This window comes from Haplochromis burtoni, unplaced genomic scaffold (assembly GCF_018398535.1).
Source record: "Haplochromis burtoni strain Fernald_Lab_line unplaced genomic scaffold, NCSU_Asbu1 Contig_120, whole genome shotgun sequence".
NCBI lineage: Eukaryota > Metazoa > Chordata > Actinopteri > Cichliformes > Cichlidae > Haplochromis > Haplochromis burtoni.
In genome coordinates, this window is record NW_024582481.1 from 746,765 (window position 1) to 771,660 (window position 24,896).

Below are 24,896 nucleotides of genomic sequence, written 5' to 3' on the forward strand. Positions count from 1 at the left end.
CCCCCCCCGCCCTTTTTATTGGACAAAGGTGAAAGGACAAGTGTTTCTTCCCCTGGTTTGTTTCTCTGTGGATGAATCAAGCAAACATTTGCCTTTCTTTCATGCATGAAATCCTGGATTATGAATTACAACACAAACACACACAAAATATTTTATTCTAATTGCTTGTGTATTTAGAAAAATGAAATAAAAACATACTTTCTTGTCATCTCATATAAAGAGTGATATTAATAGTTTTATAGAAATCCAAAACCACCCATCTTCATTTTGGGACATGTTTGAAATCAGTGATAACTACATGTTGATAACTGCCATTAGGAATATTGTTTGACAGTTTGCTTCATTCTTTTGTAGTTCTGAAGAACTAAACATTTCCTTACCTCAGCTAAGAGCAAGACCACTGAATCCAACATGGGGATTACCCTCAACTACTGCGTGTTTTCATATCTCATTCATGTGCAGTGGAGACAATATCAAAGTTGAATCTTTTGTCATAAAACATGCATCACATCTCAGTATTTTTGTAACATTTTCTTGTGACATTTCTGTATTGTACATTGTCATTTTTAAGACTATTTATGACAATAAAGATGACTGACGAAGATCTTTGGGCTCAGGGAAAATAAATACATGTTAAAAAAAATTGCAGAATTGTGCCAAAATGTCATCTAAATACATTGATTGCAAACATAGTACATGACCTTTCATAAAATAAGAAACACAATTAGAAAACAGCAGCAAACATCAGTTTTAATGCTCAGCCAGAACATTAAAACACTAAAAATGTGTAATTTGTCATCTTATTTTATCTCATTTATCTTATTTCATCTTATTTTTAAATTTTAATGAAAGAGGTTATAAATATTTGTGGATTAACCATCACAGAAACACACAAAAATATTTTGATAACTAACAATACTGATCATTTTGGGCAGCTGCATGACTCTTACATTGAGTGGTGGTTTAATACATTTGTTGAGCACTGTTTATTGTGAAATGTAGTTGCTAGAAGATTAACAATATTATTAATTAGCATAAACTTGTACATTAACGGCACTTGAAGTTTCTCAGTCACACATTAAGCACTGTCCTAGACTAAATGAAACATTTAATGAATGAATCCCCTTAAAAAAAAGTATTTAGTGAGGGATTAGGCATAATCAATATCTGGGAAAATAAGCTACTGTTACGAAGCCACATGCAAATGTAATAGCGTTTGGTCATCAGAAGAGGTCAATGTTCCATTAAGTGCTCATCATCATGCCAATGTTGTTTCAAAAATGATTGCCTGTAATCTGTGGAGCATATGTCAAACCAATCTCAAATGATTGATATCAAGTCATCCACAGACAAGATTCCTGACACAAAGTAGAAGCTGCATGATTTTTATATCCAACTAAAAAGTGTCACAAAATACACATTTTACAGTTGTACTTTTAAGATTTTTGGTACACAAGTATGCACAGAAAGCTAATGAATAACTGCTATCTGCAGAATTCCCACTATGTAAATAAAAGGCATTTACAATAAATGAATCACTGCTCCCGAAGAGTGTCATCAAAATAGAATGTTTACATTTATATGTGTAACTTTTGCAACCATTTAAATTAAGGTTGTACTGTTTCTATCACCATCGCCGACAGTGTATGAATCAGAGATTGGAGTGATAAACCTTGGTAATGTACAGAACCTATGAAAAGGTTTCCTAAGACAACTAGCCAGGAAGAGCTCCAGTCTGGTCCAGTCTGACCTTTGCTATATTTCTTATCTGTATAAAGCAAGACTGGACTAGACTTTTGACATATATCTACCCTATACATACAATGTATCTCTGCAGATTAAGCTTGAGGATTAATGAGTACAGATTAGTCATTCATTTATGCCTGTTATACCAAGTAGCACTATCAAGCTAGCATGCCATGTGGTGTGGTCTTACCTACAGTATGAGTGGCTAATGCTAGCTATTAAAACTACAGCTAATAAGGTTTCCTTTGTCTTCTGGTGGCAAATTAGAGACACTGCCTGGCTGCTTATGGGCTAACCATTTAGGGGAAAGACCCATGTCTCCTCTTCCTTATATATATAATGGCCAAAAACAAAAACACACCTGCTAAATAAACCGACAGACTAATAAAACGCTAAAATTTCACTCACCAAAACTGAAACAGAAACTTCTTAGATGAGCTATACCTTACTGCAACTCTCCTCTATAAGACAGTTCAATTAAAAATGCTCCAAAAAGCACCAGCAGGACAAAAAGTGAAGCGTTCCAGTTTGCACTCCACATAGCAGAGGTGAGGTCTAGCAGACTATGGAGACAATTGAGTCCCCCACATTTTGTGTCCAAATAAATTGGGTTAAAATAAGTAAATAATCATCTCCTTCAGAGTTGTTATGAACAGGGAAACTACTAATAGAGCCCCATAATAGATGGCCGTTTGTGTCTTTCAGAGCAATTTTATAATAAATATAAAATTGGTAAAATCAAAAATGTCTATGACGAAAAATGGATTATACAAATGAACTGCAACACCAGGGTTTCATGTGCTGTCAGTGACTCATGATAATATTATAAGCTTTGGCTATGATTGTGATAGCATGTAAGATGATTAGAGGCCAAAGCTGAGATTATATCAGCTAAGGCCAATGACCTAATTTAGGGCTGGGCAAATAAACACACGATAGACACAAAAATGGACCTTTGCTAGAATTTTCTGAAGAGCTCTTACATTACACTACATTATTTTTAAACTCCCAAACTCAGATATAATATTTTAATTGGAGATAAATGGTTTTCATTCCAGATTGTGATAAAGAGCTCAAAGAAGACAGGAAAGAGTTGATAAACAGCAGAGGATCTATGCTATTTGTCATAAATTACCTATTTGTCTAATGTGCAAATTTAATGTGCTTGTAAAAAAAGCTGCTACTAAATATTTAATATATGTGGCAGACTGTGGCTTGACTTTTGACCTTTTGTGAGTGGCTATTGTTTTGGAAATCTCTGTAATGAACCCAAAAGAGTTTCATCATTTTTTTTAGTCTGTTGCAGCGCTGCGCGCCTGCAGTAGAGTTCCTCCCATGGTTGTCATGGCAGTCCCTGGTTAAAGACACTAGTAGCACACAGAGCTGCCTTACAATTTTGGCTTTAGGCATCTTCACTTTGCAATTCGTTTACTTGAAAAACTGGGTCAGTGGTAGCACATTAAAACTAGGTTTGTCCCCCTGGCTTTGTACCGATGTAACACGTTCACTTTCTTCCTACAGTGGTATCACAAAAGCAAATGCGCAAAGACAGCCACATACAGTAATGTAATTAAGTCTGGTACAAACCAAGGATGTGGTCATATTAGTTCATTTACTTAGTAGTTGGTAATTCTTTTCTTTTCATTTTAAAAAGATTTTAAGAGGACTTAAAGGAAGAGTTACCTATTGTAATAAGTCTAATATGTACTCTGCAGGAGGAGTGCAATTGGTGTCGTGCCAATCACTTACATTAAAAGAACGAAAAGGCCACAGTGGAACGATAGGACTCGTCCTCACATGAAAGAGAAACACCACTTAGAGATGGGGACCTTTTCTCATTCTGCAGTTTGCTGTATCAGCAGTTTGGGATGGCAGCACAGCTGAATGGCGTTGCAAGGACCCAGTCAAGCATCACACCGCTGACAGAGGGGAAAAAAGATATAATGATAATAGATAAAATGTTGCCCATACTGAGATTTAATGTCCTTGTTTTTCTTTGATCAATACATGTCAGGTCACACTGATCCCTCTGCAAGTTCACTAAGCACACTGACAGCAATTGCAGTTGGACATCTTAGTTGGACAGCTTAGAGCTCTGTAGTAAAAATGGATACTTTATGGTTGCAGCAATCTGCAGGGTGATTAAAAGGCTTTTTTTCTTTGTTTGTTTTCTCTTTTTCTTTTCATTATCGTCCTATTAGAGAAATGTACAGTTTCAAATGAAGTGTCCCAAACAAACAGTTGATTAATCAGCTTCACTGGCCATAAATGAATAAATCAAAAATGTAATTATTCCCACAAAAGCTTCAAACATGCCTGGGTTTCAGATCCTCTATATAGGTCTACTGATATTTTACACACCAACGATTGACTGAGAAATTCAATAAATCATTTGGAGATTAATTAGAGACTCAAAAATGTTACAGAATACCGAATGTTAAATGAAGCCGTTTGTAAGTTCCCAGCATAAGTTGATCTCTTGTCTGATGAACTCCCCGAGATCCAGCCTCAATTTGCAATATATCACATAAAAAACTGGAAACTCTGTTCACTGTTCACTGTAATCAGCAGCTATCTAGATGAGTGATAAAGAGTTTTGATTACTCAAAATTCTAATACTTGCTCCACTTTATATACAGCAGGTAAATGCTCTGATGTTTACACATCCACCTGAATATGTCAGTAACTTTCTGTGACAGATCTGTAGCTTTTGCTCTGACTTTACGAGCTTCTTATGGGCGCCATTACATTACCTCACCCTAACTGAAAATAAAGCGGTTAAGTATTGTTTGCCTCACACGTAGTACATCTCCACCCTAACAAGAGTTTGACCTTCTAGTGTGAAGTACCCTGCCCTATCCTGAATCTTAACTCTCTCCTGCTTTCGGGAGATTTTTAAACTTCCTTTTTGGGTCTGTCTGGCTCACCAGATGTTTCCTGAACCCACCGTGTCCTTAACTCACTCCCTCCCTGCCCGGGTGCTGAAAAGCACCAGAAGGACGGAGAGGAGAACTCTGTCATTCACTCTCAGTACAGCCAACCACACAGAGCGATACCTGGAGTTCAACTGATGCGCCTGTAGACTTGACTGAGGTGTACAGCAACTGGAATCTACTCAGGCTGTGATGACAGAAACTCACAACTCGTACATATAGCCTACACTCATTCTTGAGCTGCTCACCTCTGTTAGGCATTTTTTACGAGTTGTGTAAGCCCATGTTCAGGACTTCTGCTGTTGTTCCTGGTGGAAAGCCAGCAGCCAGTAATCAGTCGGCAATGTCGTGGGACTGTGGCCTCAGATACATGTTCTCTGTGTCCCCTGGGCTGCAGCACAGGAACAAGAGCATCCTGCATGACAAGGAGGACCTGTCCAGACTGGAGATGGTCCAGAGACTGGCCAAGGATGGCTGTCGCTTTCTGCAAAACCACAGCAAGAGCCCAGAAAGGACAAGTGAGGTGAGATACATGACACATCGGCAGACAGAGCAGATATTTCTACAACTTTTGTTTGTTGCAGCATGTAAATGTATTGAAACGAAAACACAGCTTTAGTTCAACATATTTGATGCTCCACTTTATTTAATTATAAATCCGACTCTGTTAGCAAGCTTTCCCCATGAGTGAAAGCAAGTGGAGTCTGCATCCTTAGTTACATTCACTCAGGATTATACTGCAGTGTTTTATGCAAGCATTGCAGTCTGTGTAGCATCCCATTAATCAAACTGAAGTGAATTTGCAGTCTTGTTTTTTTTTAATCGGTCTCCTTACGTTCTATAGTGTCTCCACCTTATCTAAAGATTAGTGTTGCCACTTAAATTATGTGCAGATTGCAAGAAGTGTCTCATTAAATATGAGAAAAAAGACCATTTTAGACGCAAGAATAGATGTCAAAATAGATTGTATCTATAAGATGAATCACTATGCCTGTGTTTACAACCCCAGTTCTCAAAAAGTTGGGATGCTGTTCAAAACGTGGGTAAAAAGAAATTCAAATACAACAAGAAGTGTTGTATGTGCACGTCAGCCTCCACACTTTTAAAACTATTACATCACCTGTATAGGAGCAATCTGATTGGCTAGCTTTATGGTGGGTTCAGCTTCTCTCTTCCTGCCAGCTGTGTCTGTGCGTTGACCTGCTGAACAATTGCAGGAAGAAATGACGCAAGTCATCATGCCAAGACATTGTATGTTTTCAGGGTGGATTCCCGAGCGTCATGACCTTTTCTCCACCATGAGGCAAGCTCTCCTTATCACCGTGCACTTTCAGTAACAGCCTGTCGCCTGCAGCTGCTGCCAGTCTGTGGATGATCAAATGTTAGAGCTACATAACAACAGTGTTTTACGTTTGTTTCTTTAGTGACATACTGAGCACAGTACTGAGCCACCATTCATTTCTTTATATTTGTTTCCAAGGATCAAGACTTTTTAGTAATTTTTAAAAGTGGTCTTGAGCAATAGTTTCTCAGGCTTTCTTTGGACATTGGTTGTTTTCTCACTCATTTTCATTTTTCAGTCCAGTCCCTGTTCCTGATCATTTTTAGAAGGAACAATCCCTAACACTGACCTATAAATTATAAATAAATAAATAAAGAACTCAAGGAATGAATCAGTGCTTGTGTCTCAACAGAAACTTACCACAGAAGCAATTTTAAATTAATGAAAATTTATTCCTGAATTCAGGAATAGAACCACACCTAATGCAGTTCCCTTCTGGGCCTATATCTATATATGCCCTCCTGCAATACAAGCTGTTGGTTCTCATTGGGGGATCTTAGCAAACCTGATGGAATTATGAAAATGAGTACAGTCAGATTTTGATCCACCACCTGGAAATGTCTGATTGGCAATGGCTTCATTTTTCAGCTTGGCAATGATTTGCACAATATTGTACATATGCAAAGTTTGTCAAATTATGACTGTAAAAAAGGCTGAGTATATATGTCTGTGTGTCATTTATAATGCCAGAAATAATAGCCAGGTATGGTAAAGTACACTTAACACTACACCGGAAAAAAAAAAACAAATCCTAAAAAAACAGTAATATTCCAGCAGCTGGGGCGCCAAAATAATACCATAAAATAACAGAAAATAATTTTCCCATTATTTTCAGTAATGACAATACAGTTTGTTGCCCTTATTTTACATCGGATTTTGCCTTTTTCAAGTGCTTTTAAACATTAAATTAGGAACAATTTAACGTGATTAAACAATGAAATTACCTATAAAAAAGGTCAATGAATGTGGCAATATGAATAATAATACTTAAATGTACAGAAATGTACAGTTAACAGTTCGTTTAAATAACAATGGATCGCATTCATATAGTACTTTACAATTCCACTTTATAATTCCCCTCTGGCCATCACCAGTAGGTGAAGCGTCTTGTCCAAGGGCACAATGACCGAGAGTGTCTGAGCCGGGGCTCGAACCAGCAACCTTCTGATTACAAGGCGAACTGCCAACTCTTGAGCCACGATCACCCTAAATAACAACAATAATAGTAATTATTTGATGTAAAAAAAAGTTTATACGAATCATTTTATATATTTTTCCATAGCATTACATTTGAATTTAACAGTTCAGTCTTTCAAATAACGGACAAATATTTGTGAAATTATGATACATTTGTGAATGTATTTTAACAATCTAAATATGCATATGTACAGACAGATACATTTAAAAAACAAGAAAATTATGTTTTATTACATTTACAGTGATTTTACGTTAATTTACATTTGAAATGTAAAATCAGTCTATTTATGTGAATTTAATGATATTCTAGAAGAACAGTACAAAACTATAAAATACACATTAAAATACTTTTATATCACGATTTATTTTTACAGTGTAGAATACACAGTACATTTAACACTTGACATTTTCTGGAAATATTAACATTATGTGAGATGATTCTCTAGTGTTCCTCATCTTATAAGTAATCTAATGATGCTGCTAGTGCTGTAAAACGTGACTCATACAGATATCTAAACACAGACATCAAAGTGTTTAGGAATCAGTTAAATCCCAGCTGGTGGGAAAAGGGGTGCTTAATATACAGAGTGCTGCATGTCAGAGTCTCTGATGCAGAAAGACTGTGAATGTTAGGCACTCTGTTTTAACCTAAAACATATTGCGTTATAGTTTATAGCCACTCATCATATTTTGCTTTAAATGAGACAATAAAAGAAGTCCATGCTTTATTACAGCTAAAAAAAATAGTGATTGAGACTAAAGATTACTCAAGACGATGTTTACTGAGATCATACCTCAAGTCAACAGGAGTTCTGTACAATTTGACTTCTCTTTGCAACCAGAGGTTTTTCAAATGCAATGTTTAACACTAGGTTCTGCATTTATTTGCTTTTCGGATCCCGAGGTTACAGATCTTTTACAGTTTTCTATCTTTTATAGCCTCTTTAATTTCAGTTTATGGGGAACAGATAGCAACACATTCTCATCTTTTCTGTTGAACACATTTTGTCTTACTCTTATTACCTTGATGTTACATAATGTGCACCTCCCTTGCTCACTGTTTATTTTTCAAACCTCACACATGAAATATGAATGACATCAAGCTTCTGTTAGAGATGATGTTTATTTGAAAACAGCACTCGTATATGGATCCCGTCTTCTTCTTCCCATCCTGTGTAATCCACACTGGTGCTTGGGAGGAATTAAGACAAAGCAGCACTTTGTCATGACTGAGACCTTCCAGGGCACTTTAAGTGTTTCATACCATGCATGTCAGATGCACACAGACATACATAAAACACATCTCTCTAGCCAGCAGAATAGATCTGGAGCCATAGATGGGACAGTGAAGCTCTTAGGGGGACGTGACTTTGTGCAGAGGCCTGAAAATTATTTTTGCTTTTCTGCTGATGGCGTCCATGTTTGAAAGGCTTCAGTAACTTTGAGCAAGGTCAGATCAAGGCTAGGTTTGAAACTGAGTGGCCCGGTGCCCTGCTGTCTCCTTACAATGATCCACTCTAGACGCCTGGTTGTTTTTTGTATAGGAACACTGGTAACCACAAAGCACAGTGCACACTAAGCAGTAGTCTGAAGCAGCCAAGAAACAATCAATAATTAATTGTGAAGAGTCTTATTTGCTGTTTGACCCATTAGCCATACACTGAGATATTATGTTAATTATAGTCAAGAATCAACTGTGCTGTACTGCCAGGCTTGGTGAGACAAAAAAGTGTGCTTTTTTTTTAACTTTAAAGGAATTTAACAGACACAGTATGCCACATGTTGATAAAGCTAGAACCACAGGAAGAAAGGAACAGCTTCGCTTCAATGGGATTTTTTTCTTCATTCCATTTTTGTCATCCTCCATGCCCCTTAGTCCAGTAGTAAGACAATTAAGTCTCGATGCTTCTTCAGCAACGTAGAAACTGCTTGAGAGCACCTTTCTATGTAATATTGGAAAACGTAATTGCTACTGCAGTTTTAACAGATATCTAAAGTTTTCTTCAGTCAGTCAGACAACACAGGACTGGAAAAGTACCACCAATCTAAACTACTGTAGTGGGATAATGCAATAATAATGATGAAAGACACACTATGTTTGTGTGTCTTTGTTTTGTTATATTTTGTATCTAAATGCATATATTTGCATATGTATCGTGCATCTATAGTGTGTCTTTATGTCCACGGATCCCTTGACAAGCGTTAATAGTGCCAGGAAGCCATGCTTAACTGAACGACCCTGAATGCTTCTCTGGCAAAAGGCAATTAGGGCCACAAACTGCAACCATTTCCAGCATGTCTACCCAGCTAATTGCATGAACAGAGGCTTGTGTTGCAGTGACTGATGGCTGAGAAGGGGAGGATGGGTGAAAAGTGAGGGGAGGGGGCCTAATTCAGGATGCATGCGTATGCAACATACAGTGAAGATCTCATTAAGACCAATATCACTGATCCAGGCTACTCCATTGTCAAGCAGCTGTCAGCCATCTTTATACTTCAGAGACACTCTAGTAATCATTTTTGGTTTAAGATGTCGACTTTAGTTAAGTTAGATTTTAGATACTTTAAGAGAATGTCTAGGCTGTCCAGTATGCCCAGCAATAGAAACAGAGATATTGCCCTATACATGTGAAAGCATGAATAAAATAAATAAAATAAAAAAAATACTTGTTTTGTTTGTTGACAAAAAGGAGATGAATTTATCATTGCTTGTATGTCGTGGTGGTAATAGGACAAGTACCTGGCAAGGGAATCGGGGGTCTATGCTAAACTCCAAACCACGAAACCTTTGTTACTATGCAAAGTTGAACCATGTGACAGCTTGAAAATAGACTGCCTTCAGTCGCCAACCGTGATTTAATAGGCGCTACACATAAATCAATAATTAAAATAGTCTTTTATGTTAATCCCTGAATGGGCTCCAGTGATAAGGGCTGAATAATGATATATGGAAATTCTCTTTCACTTACAGTGCAGTATTATGATGGAGATCAGTGGTGATTTGTGCGAGTGGGAGAAAATACAGGGGAATCTCCTTGGTGATAACACACTCCCTCCCGCCCTCCCTCCCTCCCTCCTGCTTTTCTCTCCCCAGCCCCAGAGTGACGAGGCAGTCCGCTTGTGTCTGAGAGAGAGGGGCCACGATGTGCTCGTTCTCCAAAGATTGTCGTCAGAGCAGCTCTCTGCATCAGCGAGGGGAGGAGGGAGAGAGGAGGCGAGAAACAGGAGGTAAGCCTCTCCACTCCCCTCCCCTCCTAGATTCCCTCCCTCTCTCACTATATGTTTCGCTCCCTCAGCGCTCTCCCTATAATCACTCTCCTTCTCCCCCTCTGCGGATCACACACTCACTCACTCAGGCATGCTTACATCACAGTTCCGTGCACATAAATGACTACATTAAATACATACAAGTAGGCAGCATGGGACTGTGAGGCACAGCTGCGCTGTCAGCCTTCCCATTCAAGTAACTGGAGAGGGGTTTTTTTGTAGTTGCGAGCATACTGGGATACCTCTGTGGACTACGGGCTCTAGCAGGTGCAGGTGGATAGAGGGATGGGTAAAGGGGTCATGCAGCAGTAACCACGGCAACATTGCCGGCATAAGGGCAAGGGGACTCTGCTAGGATGGGATCTCGGCCACAGCCCCCGAACCAGCAGCAGGAGGAGGTAAGGCTGCTACACGCTGCCTTGGTGGAGCAGGAGGAGGACGAGGAGGATGAGGAGGGCTCGGAAAAGAGCAGCAGTGACAGCACCAGCCGGGCAGAGCCGGTGACAATGCCCACGTTTGATGTCCCTTACTTTCGCTACATAGATGATGAGGGCACAGAGGGAGAGGAGGAATGGAGCAGCAGCCGGTCTCTCTCTTCTTTTGAGGAGGACTCGTCCAATGACTCTGTTGTGTCTGACAGGTACATGGTAGTGTCAGGGACTCCCGAGAAGATCCTGGAGCACTTGCTGAATGACCTAACGCTGGACGAGGACCGAGGGATAACACAGGGCAAAGAGTCAGGTCAGCATACTGCTTTCATATCATTTCACCCTCTTTTGGCTTTACCTGTGTCTGACATAAAGCGTTTCTTTGATATTAGAAAGCAAAAACACAAAGTCTTTTTTACCTTTATGTAGAAGTCACATATGTATCTTTATGTGACTGAGAAGAAAAAGAGTAAATGAGCTACCTTCACTTTCTGTTTTACTTTCTGCCCTCCCCACCCTTTCTCTTACCGATAAAGCTGGGACAGCTTCCCCCTCTGGGCATTATTACTGGGTTAATCATGTGCTGTGATTGCCGAAATGATGTTAAGTTTAAGCGCATTCATTTAAAAGCCATGACAGAGATAAATGTCTCTCATATCTTTTCAGTGAGGCTGTAAATGGTCTGCACGACATGCAGTCCAGCCTCACAGCAATAAAAAAATCAACACATTTCCTCTCATCCAAGCAGGTACTTGATAATTTGGCTCTGTTGCCAAGGCAGAGGAGACCCTCTGTTTCTGAAGCTGAAAAGATAACTGGATGAGGAATGACAATTGAGAGCTGTGAGGCAAGGAGACGAAAGATTGATGAAAAGAGCGGGGAAGAGGAAAGAAAGTGGGCATAAGGAGATTAGGAGAGGAGCTGCAGTTTTCTTGGGATATGGAGGTGGTAACAGATGATCTCTCATTGGGATGGAGGCATGACTAACTGGAGATCAAATGTCTTATCAGGGATGCAATAGAGTTATAGACTATGTTGAGTGTCGTATTTTTATCGCTTTATTAGAATATTTTATTCTGGTATGAAGTTAAACATAAAGTCAGCCACTAAGACAAATAGTTTAGCCATTCTATTCTTTGTTCATTTAGAGTATAATAAATCCATCGGCCCAGAAGGGCTTTGTGTTGTTTATGCATCGTTCACCATTAGTACAACTTGCAGTGATTGTATAGAAGTTAATGCTCCATAGGGAGCTATGAAGCAGAGCATGATGCTGAGTGGTATCCCAGGGTCAAAGAGCCAGAGACCTCAGGAGGAGGTCTCTGGCTTTGAGTCCTGAGCAGCAATTGATCTGCACTCAGTGATGTTTAATAATCTGACTGCTGCTGGCTCCTTGTCGTTCTGTGCTACTGCTGAGGATCATCTCATAGAATCAGATTTCCAATTTTTCTCCAAACAAGATTTATTCCAACATTCAACGAGCTGCTGCGTTTTGGTTCGTCTCTCTTGGATGGCTCAGATAAGCTGATGATTTTACATACAGTACATCGCATTAGAAAGCCATTTTTATTTCATTATGGTAGCACTCACGTCCATGTTTAAACAACATTAGGAATGCAAAGCTTTCTGTCTTCTTTTGCGAGAGATGGCACTTTTCTGAAACCACCGCAGGCATGTTTGAGGGAAAGCAAGTGTGAACCACTGCAGCAATCAGTGGATGTCTGATGTGCAAGTGTTTCCTTAGCACTGTGATTAGCATTCACAAGTATTCAGCATTGCCTTCTTTCCTGTACCCAATCCCTGAGTGCAGCTATTGATTCTTGCTCTGCACAGATCATACTGCTCGCTGGTAGCATTGAAAATCATGCAACAGAACATTTGTGCCCTTAATGAGAGGATGTCCTATCTCTTTTGTCAATGCACCATGTGGAGAGATGTTTATTTGTACTAAAAGCTTTCTAAATGCTAAACTAATGCCTTCTGGTGGTTACCAAGCTTGCAAGTGACACATTAACATGCAAATTTCAAAGACTGCATTGATCAGCTTTGTTGAAATGCAAAAGAGACGTGCAGATTGATTGACAAGCCTATTGATGACACTGACAAGGTAGTTTAGTGAATCAATTATGTAATTCTGCTAAAAGGAAGACAAAATTTGTTTTGGTTTGTGTGTCTGAAAGCAACATGATACATGGTAGTACACGTCAACTACAAGTTCTAACTGTGAAATATTAAAAACTGACTGACTTTTATGACTGACTGGAGCCAGAAAACGACCCAACCGCTTGCTAAACTTCATTCAAACGGCAGAATTCACACACAATGTCTTTCCCTTTATGAAGCAAATACATCTTCTGCTAACTTGTTTGGGTTAAATCTTGATCCCGCAGGTGAGCCGCTTTGTTTTTTTCCCTCTATTCCAATTGAAAACTGCAGACCTCTAGGTCTGTTTTCCAACTTCAAAAAAGAAACCGTCAGACTGTACAGTCTGGGGAGCAGCATGTGAGCTTTTACTCATGAGAAAGCGTTTCAGTTTCAGCTTAGCTCTGAAAAAATACAGCAGTAGGCAGCAGTGTGAGTGAGTAGTATGCAGTCAGTCAGTGTGCGTGTGTGTGTGTGCAAGTAGATACAGTACATGTGGGTGGGTTGTGATATCTCTCCTGTCGTTTTCTGGTTTTGTGTTAAGGTGTGTTTTTATAGAAGATGTGCATATGTAACCGCTCATGAGCAGTGAGTGATGTGTCCACAGCTGCTCTGCTTGGATTAACATAATGATGTCAGGGAGTCCTGTGGACCAGAACGTACACAAAGACGTTGGGAAGCCAGTGTGAAATTAAAAAGAAGAATTTACAATTCTGGGTGTGAGGCACACTTACAGAGGGGTTGGAAGGCGGTTGGCTCTAATAGGATTTGTAAAGCTTTTTGGTTGTGGCTGGGCATTATGTCTAAGAGTTAGTGTCCTTTTCTTTCACATTATGCCTTAGACAATTTTTTTTCTTTTGCGTGTATCTTTTTATGACAGTTTTGGTTAGTGGTTCCTGAGGATATTCAGATGAATCGCTGGCCACAATTTGGGAGAGATTCATCTGTGATCATTAAAGAAATCCCATTAAGCAAAATCAGCTGTCTTTCTTGAAAATGCAACTGCAGGTACGCAAATGCAGAGCGTGCATCCATTTTGTGTCATCTATTTACAGGAACACTTTTTCATTTTAAACCTTGGTAAGAGGTTGTAGAAGGGTACCGTGGCAGAAAGTACTGCTTGTAAACACAATTGCATGATTGCACAGCAGAAACATCAAATTTCCTGTCTGTGAGCGAGAAAATAACAATGAAAATATTGACTTCATTACAGGTCAGAGAGAGTCACCTGACACATTAACATTATTGGCTTATCTTTACTGATACAGCCTGCAGTAGCAAATGTGTGAGACTGCAGATAATGCAAGTAAAAAATGGTGTGCAAGAAAAGGCCGCTAGCATATTGTTTGCCTCTTCTGAGCTCTTCTTCTCACATTATTAAAGTGGAAAACGGAAGCCATCGCAATTAGTGAAGCTCTCCTGTACGTAGCGCTCAGCTGACATTAATCATACAGTTGTCAAGGTCACTTGAGTGCATGCCCTCCAGCATCTTGTAGCACTGAATGAAGCTCATAAGGCTATATCCATAAAGCCCCTTCCAAGCATGCACTCCTTTCCATTAATCTAACAGTATCTGAGTGTGTCAGCTTCGTGCTTAATTGAGGAATTCTGCTCATTTTTTTGGTAAAGGTCACACTCCTACAAGGCAAAAGTGGACCGTGTCTGGGTGGCAGAATATCACTGATTTAGCAGTGAGAAGGCCGTGTATCTCATGTCTGAAATATGCGTCCGTGGCTTATGACTGATGTAATGGGATGTGTAAAGTCTTTTTTGCTTTTTCTGAAGTTATAGTTTCCATGAAATGATCTTTATTTCTCTTTACAGACACACTTCTAGATGACTTCCTGCTAACCTACCCAGTATTCATGTCTACAAGTGATTTATGCCAAGCTCTACTGGGACAATATCCTTGAACACATAGGCTTTTATAGGATCCTGAATTAGATGTTTTATTCAAAAACAAAGTATGTTTTACCTTCTTAAAGCTGTTCCACTTCACTCATCTTATTCATATAGCTGACTCTCTTGGCCCCTTTACTAAATCGATATCATGCACCATGCTTCGCTGTGCTGTGCATTTGACGTCAGACATGAAAAATAATCTCCCTTCCTTAACCGAGTCCCACCTATTGCACCAAGCGACACAGAGGGAAAGAGGATCGGAAGGAGGCTCTGGAGAGGAAGCAGAAACTCCTGCACCTGGTGTCGCAGTGGATGTTGCTCTGCAAAGACTTCCTGAGAGAAGACGAGCATGTCAAGCTCTTCATGAAGGTAGGACACACTGTGCAAACGGAAAAGGGTGGAAACTGGGTGGGAGGTGAACTTTGTATGGGAGAAATGAAAATTGACATTTCCTTCCAGACTCTTTATCGTTGTGTGCTGGATGATCTTTATGAGCACCCGGCCCTGGAGAGGGATGTGGGGGAGCTGCAGAAACTCTACCACCTGCATCGCAGACAGTGAGTTCATATATTTGTTCCTCATTTGGTGGAAACAGAAAGAGAACTATAGTTTAATACAGACATACTTTCAAATTCTATTAAATGGAAACGAACCTCATCAGGCCTGGGTGTGGAAAATTTCTAGTAAGATCTGTGACTGCTGAAGGATTCAAACTGGAACACACACTGTTCTTTGAATACGAAGAAAGGGCTTCTTCTCCCCTTGGTGTCTTTCTTTAGATGCTTATCAATGAATCCATTCAGAAACTGAAAAGTAATTGCAGTGTTCTGGGTTGGTATGCATATGAATGGCACAGAAGTCTTCATCTCAAATGTCCAGAACTGAGGATGTATAAGAGGTTTGAGAAATAAGAAGCCACAAATGTTTTCCGCGAGAAAAAGAAAAAAGCTCGAAGAGCACGCACGTACTTTTTGTCCCACCACTTGTTTACAAGACTCTATTTCTAGCCAGCTGACTGTGATTGGGCCAAACACATGAGAATAATTGCAAACACAGTGATACGCATCAGTATGGTTTCAGATTTGTTGAGTCATAAAATCATTATGCAATATTCAGAACACAATATACAGTATCAGTCCAATCAAATGAATATTCACAGTGCTGTGGAAGCTACGAAGCACAGATACCAATAAATAAATATAAGTATATATAAAAGAATATGAAATCATGTAAAACCTTTTATAATTGCAGACTAAGGCATTATGAATAACCCAGTATTTACTCTCCATTAAATAAAACATGCTTGATCTGCTAAATGTATACATAGATTCAATCAAAGATGAATTTCAACAGTTTTGTTGCTCTGAAACTGGAATCTGTGAGTAGCTTTAGTGTTTTCGTTGATAAAAATAAACATCATGTTGCTTTTGATGGTACAACCCTGAGTCACAAGACACATTGCCACACCCATGCGCCCCTTGCCCTTCGTCAGCCTCCAGTCACATCTTTTCCCCTGAGGCTGCTCTTGCCTGATGCCCATTAAAACCAGTGGAGATGATTCAACCCGAGCCTCCTACAGTTATCTGACCGCGTCTCATTCCCGTTTATATGCACGGAGGGAAATCCACAACACCCACTCTTATAAAGCAGCCAATTTTGCGTGGGTGTTACCGGCTGACATACTCTTCTATTTAGGAGCTTTTCACAATCAGTCCCACCCTAGGGGAGGACAAGGTTGACTGCCGTGTGGAAATCTGCTGCAGAGTGAAAAAAGTGTCATTCTTTTCATAGAAAGAAGCTTCCCATCAACTTCCATCTGGCCTTTGTGCAAAGGGAAGGTTAAGCTGGGGGAAAAAGACGGTTTGTTTTCTTGCACTCTCCAATCATGTGCTATTATAATTCACCGAGCTAATCGACTTCTTTGGTGATTCGGCTTTTTGAGGAGTAAAAGAGCTAGTTAGATCACAAGCGGTGCTTTGACATGGCAGGGGGAGTCAGGTTTTTCATTAGTGCACAGTCGTTGCTGGCCTATGAGAGGAGATCCCTGCGGGCAGGCTTTGTGCCAACATGCCTTTTGTGATGCAGAGCCCAGGAAAAGCTGAGGGATGATAATAGACACGGGGCTATCCATCAAACCAGGACTAACCCATGGGAATAGGGTGATTAAATGAAAGTATCACACTGGAAGATCTAAAATCTACCAAGCACTCTAATCTGTCCTTGACACCAAGCTTAAATAATGGACTCAACACAGCAGAGGAGTATACATGGATTCCTTTTACCTTGATTATATAAACTGCATGGGTCATTACGTTGTTGTACTACGGACACTACCTGCGGTCCACGGATCATCATCATCATCATCAGTTTTTAAGACAAAGTACAACGATTGTTTTTGTAAATGTTTAATTACACTGTGGTGCACTTTAGTGATTTGTTTCTTCTTCTCCTTTTTTCAGTACTGTGGAATATTCCCCTCAAAGAAAGGTAAGTGAACAACGCTAAGAAATAAAAGATTTTATACAACATGAGCTGGCTTTCCCAATTGACGTTTCGGGTGTCGGGGTTATTGTAGTCACATTTCCTCCTAAGAACATTGTTCCGTTGTTCCACCGAAATGCATGATGTTCTCAGGCAGTAAGAGCGTGTCTCAAAATCCACGCATTTCCTCTCTTTCAGAGCAAAGCACTTTTCCACCAATTGAGTCTGAAAGAGAACGGGCTCCAGTCCAGGGCAACACAGAGGGAGACCAAGGATGGTAAGTCGTAAAAAAAAAAAAAAAGCTTCATTCTTCACACATTCCTCCCGCCATACGTTGTTTCCAAAGTAAGGAAAAAGGAGACTTTTAGTCTGAACTGTACAACAATGGGAATCTTTCCAGGGATTGAATGAGATATTTAGGAGTGCAAATATCTGACTTATGACATATAATAGCCTAATAAGATTAAATGTTTATAGCACCTCTCAAAAGCACAGTTAAAAGGTGATTTGTAATGAAAACATGTATTAAAAGGAGACAGACAGTAAGGGGGAAAAAGTTTTTAGATTATATTCCTTTTAAAGAGCTAGTTCATTCAAATAAGCCTCCAGTTGTGGTCACGTCACCCCCTTACTTTAGTGTTCCCGGCCAAAATTGGTCTGTTTTAACAGCTCTTAAATTAGCATAACAAACATTTTTCATCACCAAATTCAGTTCAGTGGGCCATTCAGTGGGTCGTAAAGTGGGTCTTTCATTTGGTCATTCAGTTGGCCAAAATACACCGAAGCAGATGATTTGAATTTCTTAGTCTGTGTCCAGAATGTGCAAACTTGGTCAGTGGGCAGCTTCCCAAGACCCACCTAATGGGACCAGAAGATCCCAGGTCAATGGATCTCTGCTGCGCCTAATAGAGGCATGGATTTCATGTTAACCTCCTATATGGGCAGTGGGCTGCACTTTTTAACAGATCTTACAACTTAATGAAATTATTTTTTTCCCTTTGCCAGTGCTGTGTCATGTGTATATAACCATGGACTCATACCTAAGTATGAGGGTCCAGTCCGGGGTGGTGGCACAGGAGCTGGTGCAGGCAGTGGCAGAAAGGATGGATGTCTCCCAGGAGGAGCTGGTACTTGTGGGTGTCACTTATCCTGGAGGTAAATAGTATTTTCTCTAACTGGTTGGAGAACATTGCATAGCAATAATGACAATACTTTCAATGTTGAAACTTACAACTTAACACTGTAGCACTACAGTTGAATATTAGAGTAATCCAGAACTAGCTATGAGACTACTTACTCTAAATGCAAATGTGTGACAAATTAAAGGAAAATGCTACACAAGTGTTTGAGTGAGGTGCTGGGCTACTAGAACAAGTCTCTGTTCTCTTTTGTGTTTTATGTTTAACGCATTGGTCCAAATTCTGTCATATGAGTTTAAGCACTATGACGGCTACAGTCATTTTCATATTCTTCAACACCATTGAGTCCGTCTGTTTCCCTATCAAAGAGAGCACTCATATCAGGATATGGTGATCTCTCAGAACAACTGTGTATTGATTTTAGTGATCATTTCCTCTTAGGAGACAAGTAAATCCAACCAAAAAAATTCTCATTTATAGTTTTTTTTTCTAACATTTTGTCATATTTGATGTTTCTTTCTATATTCATTTTGATACTGAGCCCAGAAAGGTATGTGAGAGATTGCAATCAACATAATTGACTTCGATGTCTCCCAGGGAGTCAAGTAATATGGAGTCAGCATCTGTTATCAGTCACTAAAGTGTCAGGCTACCTCAAAGTGGAGCTTGGCACACAGAGTCTTATCTGTAACCAGTGATAGCTGCGTACATGCTGCCAGACAGATTTCTAATGGTATTCTGCTGTTTATGCTCTTTTCTCCCCTGCAGGCAGACTCCTCCTGCAGCCTCAGGACCGAGTTTTCTCCAGTTCTTTACGGTCAGTGGGGAGGCTGCATGCGTGCAGGAAGGACCTTGGTGAAGTCCTGGTAGGAATAATATTTTTATGTTTAACTTTAACTTTAAACATGCATTTTCTTGAGAGTAGAAAAAAATGCATTTTTATATATGATACCTAAAAACCCGCAAAGAGACTGTTAATTTTTAGTATTTAAATTGAGGCAAAACTAATTCTTATTCAGTGTCTGTCTAAATGTTTATGTCGGTGTTCAGGGCATTGTGGTTTTAAAGGAAAATCTGAACCTATTTTGCTTGTTTTTCTTTGCAGAACCCTTTAACAGATAACTCAGAGCTGCAGCAGAGGACAGCTCACATGCTGAGTTTGAACACCTGGGATGTCGCTGTTGCACTCACTGATTTTGACTGGGCAATTTTTGATGCAGTGCACGAGGTTTGTCTCACAACTTGAACTTGTAAAAATTCTTCTCTTCATACTGAATCCTTCAAAGATGTTAATGTTCAGTAAATGTTCTTTTTTTTTTTTTTTACAGCAAGAGCTGGTCTATTTCACCTTCAACCGCCACACCGGCAGCAACCACACGACAGCTTTAGAATTCCTGCTGCAGCGATGCAATGACATCCAGCTGTGGGTGATGACCGAGGTGCTGCTGTGCCCAACGCTCTGCAAACGGGTTCAGCTCATCAAGAAATTCATAAAGATTGCTGCCCAGTTAGTATTGTTCCTCCCATACCACAGCAGTGTGATAAGAGATTCACTTACCGAGTATTCACATTGGCTTCTCCTACTATTAGTTCAAACTTATTACAGCATTCAACCTGTAGGGTGAGATGTTTTATATGGGAATACTGCACCCTCCAGTGGCAAATCGTTGAACTACATCTACTTTTGTGGTTACAAGTCTGAAAGTAAATGAACTGTGTGCTTGTGTGCAGCTGTAAAGCACAGAGGAACCTCAACTGTTTCTTTGCGATCATAATGGGCCTCAACACAGCAGCCGTGAGCCGCCTCAGTCAGACATGGGAGGTCAGATGTTTTCTTTACTTTTTTCTTTTTCTAAAAGGAATTAATAATTTCCATCTTTTTCCATTTTTACATGTCTAGCTGAAGTATCTGAAATCAGCTTTTATTTTCTCTGCAGAAAGTTCCTGGCAAATTCAAACGGCTATTTTCAGAGCTGGAAACAGTTACAGTAAGTTTACTGAGCATGGTATGAATTCACACTGTAACAGAGAGTATAAACCCTTGTGTCGGTGTGTACTGGCCGAACCAAACAGATGCTTTAAACTTGTAAAATCAGGGGAAACATCTGGCCACATTAGATCGTTAGTAGTCTCTAATAAAAGCATCCAGGAACACACAGTCACTCCCGCTGGATAAGACTCATTCATTTTAAAAATGTCTTCACAGGATCCCTCGCTGAATCACAAGGCCTACAGGGACTCCTTCAAGAAGATGAAGGCTCCAAAGATTCCTTTTCTTCCTCTGCTGCTGAAAGGTGTGCTCATTATTCTGTCACTTCAGCTCCCCTGCAGAAAATCTAACTCTAGGAGCAGAGTGCTGGGGAGATATTTCTATCAAGCAGATCTGACATGGAAGAACAAACCTGCTGGAGAATATTAAACAAAATGTTCTTCTCCTTTAGATATCACATTCATTCATGAAGGCAACAAGACGTTTCATGATAACCTGGTCAATTTTGAAAAGCTGGTAGGTTTGTGCATTTTTGTGGCGCCTTGAGGCGACTTTTGTTGTGATTTGGCGCTATATACAGTAAATAAAATTGAATTGAATTGAACTGAATTAGCAGGGCATGCTTCAGCACCGAATAAAAAACTGTATGTTTAAAGATGCCTGTTTCCACATTTTGCTTCCAGCACATGATAGCAGACATGGTGCGTCTCATTCGACAGTGCCAGAAAGATCACATGGGTCAGTGTTTAAATTGTTTATATTGTTATTTCTTTTCTACAAACTTCCATGCTAAAAGCAATGATGAAACATCATTTTTTAAAGCTGTCATCATCAGTTTTTGCAAGGCAAATAACAAAATCAGTGAGCAAAGTCACTTACATTCATGATCCTCTCGCACCAGCACATTGCCTTACATGATTTCATACAATGGCTTTAAGAAAGTCAACAAAATCCATTTCACCCAGCAAAGTAACACGTTTTCTATTCATCCTAGGAAATGGAATAACACAGAAGAGCAGCTCAGAGGTGCGAGCCTACATTGACTATCTTCACATCATCGACAATCAGCAGACTCTGTTTGAACTGTCACAAAGGCTGGAGCCTCGATCTTAGAAAACAACTCTAACCCTCCTTCATACTGTGCCAAGGGACAACCTTACTGCTGTCTCATCTAACTCTCAGGACAAAGGCTACAAGACCCTAACCAACCACAGGAGGGCGCTATTTGATCAGGAGATTATTTACCAGAGACAGGAGCAGGCGGCTAAAACAGATTAATAAAAACATGACATTTTAAGCACTTAAAGCAAAATCACACAGTTTAAGGCAAGTCTAGACATCATTTAACAATGAAAATTTACAAAAAGAAACGGTTGCTTTGCAGGAAAAATGCTTCCTTCTAATACAAACTTACAACAAATGCAACAAATGTGTGAGTCCTGACTCATAGATTCACTGTCCTGGTCTTTTCTCTGAGCTGTTAGCACACCACAAAGCAACAGTGAGCACAGAAGGAAGACTAGTTGATAACTGTTTCTGACTTTCTTCAGAGAGCTACTGTTTTTTGTTTTGTTTTTTGTTTTTTTACATCAACTAAAAACAGTGGTGGTCAGCTCGTTAGATTTAACCAAAGATTCTTTCAGCTAATAAAAGTCTGCACTGTTACACACACTTCTGTGCTCTCAGAGTTCGCCACAATCCAGATTTTCTTGTTGCCAGGTCAGATGTAAGACATGCTTTTCCCAAAGCAAATCAGCACAGTGTTATGCACAACAAGATTGAAACTGTTGCTACATGTTTAACAGTTTTTTATATCATTTTTATTTTTTATTTTTTGTATTTGTTTTATTTGACCACAAAGTGACGCATATATGATGAGTCTTTGCACAGTACAGATTGTATTAAGGCAGGGAACTACAGAGTAGTACAGTATACTGTATTCTGTTGGCATGTGTAATAATTGTCTATCTTTGTGCCAAATCCCATGAAAAATAGGTGTTTAAAATAACGATCATTTTCTAATCATTTTTAAATCACTAGCACAGGGAACTTTAAGTGGTTTAGCTGTGGACAATCAGTTAAATGAAGCCACAGACTCATACTGGTACTTCTCTGTACTGGGCTTTAAAGTTCATCAATATTGGTGCATTTCGCAGACATCCATACATCCGTCTGTTGAGATTTGAAGACTGACAGCAGTTGTTCACTTCTGATACACAGAGTTCAAGAATTTAGCACCAGAAAAGAATCTGATTTCTTTGAAGCCTGATTCATTTGTGGTTAGATTTAGCGATAGCAAAAATCAAATATTAAAATAGCACCTTCTGGGCAAGAATAAGAAGAGAGAAGAAGAAGACAAACTGGAAGCCATTTGCTTGTTTGCATTGTGTCGTAGCACTACTGTATGATCTTAAACATACAGTATTTGTTCTGTTTTGCTAGGTTGGGTCAGGCAAACTGAGGTAGTTATTGTGAAGTGTGTACATACAATTATGCTTTATATTCTTCACATTTTGTATATTTGGATTTTAAAACATGCTTTAGCAGTATTTTATTTTGAGTATCATTTTTTGTCATCAATAGTGTACAGCTGATTCAATTTATACAGTGTATATATGTTGAAATTCTGGATATGGATATTTATCTCATAATTATTTATTTGCTTTCAAGATACTATTTAGGATGCTTGTGTTAATTGTTTTGGTTTGTTTGTTAGATTTTTTATTGTACGCACTGTTTTTGGCGGGTCTGCATGATATGTCAAACCATGGACTGACCATTAGTGCCAACTGTGCATGTAATAAAATACGTTTCATCATCGTGAGCTCATTATTTTTAGACTAACATTTGGTGATAATTCATAACAGGTAAAGTCTGTTTCCTAACACCAGCATGCAAACATTACTCCACTTAGAACTACAGTGTTAACAAAGACCCTGGAAGTTAAAGTACTGATTACAAAAGTGAATATGTACGTGCTCTGAAATGTACATGAAACATGAAAGTGAAAAGTAGCACTCTGAAGGAAATTTTTGCGCTAAGCTACAGTAACTGATCAGTGTCTTTGTTTTCTCTCATAGGGTCACTGACTCCATTTCCCTCTGACACAAATGTTTGCTTTGCACTTGGATTTCCTGCTTATGTTTTTTGCCTCTTTCTGCAGTAAGTGCAGATCAAGATCAAGGGTCTGCTGGGGCAAAACTGGGTCTCTCCAACAAGTGTTCATCACCCTTATTAATAATCGGACACCAGCAAATTAAAAACCTGGAACTTCAACTCAGTCATGTCACAGCTGACACTAGTTCTGCTAGCCAAGTTAATTAATAACTTTATATAATACAGTCTTCGACAAAAAGGTGTAATTACCCTGTAATTAAATGTATTTTATTTGAAATTACAAAGTAATTGTATTTACCTACAAATACTTAGAGGCAGGCACACTAGAATAAGAGTGTAACAGTGATGGGCCATTTCGTAACCTTATAGGATGGAATAATGGAGCCTTTGTTACTTCTTTGTTTGGTATACATGATGTTAATGACATATTGAATGTTCTGTTATTCAACTGTCCTTTTTATTTTACCAGTATAGTTTTGATAAGGACTGTTCTCCCTTATCAACTTACAAGAAAAAAAAATACTATAAGAATTGCCTATGTGATCTTATAATAATGGAGCAAAGTCTAACTTAATTTTTCTTTTATTCTAGTGTACCTACCTTTAAATATTTGTAGGCAAATACATTTACATTGTAATTCCAAATACAGCACACAGATGTTCTATTTAACTAGTTGTGGATTGTATTATAAAGTGTTACCTTAATATTAAATCTCAAAGTCAACAAATAATTTAACGCATATGGAAGTTACATTTTTCAGGTGTCTCTCCCCCTCACTGGCTGAAGGCCCCAAGCAGTTGGCTGGTGGCAGGAAGCACCTCTGCCAATGATGGATCATAAGACCAATAAGATTGTCATTTAAGTGTTACTGTTCGCTCCATTTGGGTTGAAAGTGGTTTAATGTTGGAAAGGTGCGCTGTGATGCGAAATAATCAATAACTCCCTCAAATGCATTAAAGGTAAAGTAACAAGTCTTTGAATTTTTCAGGAGTAAAAAGTAGAGGTGCTTGTGCTAAAAGTAAAAAGTTGTCAGTAAAATAAATGGTCCGGTCAGGTGCAGATACCTGAAAAGTCTGCTTAGGTACCTTAATGCCATACTTTGGCCCACAATGCTGTGATTAACCAAAGACAAAACGTACAGCAGGACGAACTGTTACAGACTTTGGCATGATATCAGGTTGAAGTGAAACGTTATTACACTTGACATGTTCA

At 39.2% G+C, this 24,896-nt stretch overlaps 1 protein-coding gene across 1 annotated transcript; it reads left to right on the top strand.

The window, feature by feature from the left end:
- The first annotated feature begins 4,742 nt into the window (after window positions 1–4,742).
- Window positions 4,743–23,961, top strand: LOC102296000 (rap guanine nucleotide exchange factor 5). The gene is made up of 18 exons (XM_005934726.3): window positions 4,743–5,202; window positions 10,313–10,446; window positions 11,126–11,226; window positions 14,880–14,958; window positions 15,182–15,326; window positions 15,417–15,514; window positions 17,417–17,444; window positions 17,637–17,715; window positions 18,444–18,593; window positions 19,346–19,443; window positions 19,683–19,805; window positions 19,906–20,084; window positions 20,309–20,399; window positions 20,515–20,565; window positions 20,784–20,871; window positions 21,019–21,083; window positions 21,251–21,305; window positions 21,562–23,961. The coding sequence occupies exons 1-18, from the start codon at window positions 4,963–4,965 to the stop codon at window positions 21,678–21,680; spliced, it is 1,923 nt and encodes a 640-aa protein (XP_005934788.2). The 5' UTR covers window positions 4,743–4,962; the 3' UTR covers window positions 21,681–23,961.
- Window positions 23,962–24,896: the final 935 nt, after the last annotated feature.

Coding starts and splice junctions, on each gene's coding strand:
- LOC102296000 (XM_005934726.3), top strand. CDS start 4,963: ATGTTCAGGACTTCTGCTGTTGTTCCTGGTGGAAAGCCAGCAGCCAGT. Junction 17,445..17,636: donor AATATTCCCCTCAAAGAAAG/GTAAGTGAACAA, acceptor CCTCTCTTTCAG/AGCAAAGCACTTTTCCACCA. Junction 19,444..19,682: donor AGGACCTTGGTGAAGTCCTG/GTAGGAATAATA, acceptor TTTTCTTTGCAG/AACCCTTTAACAGATAACTC.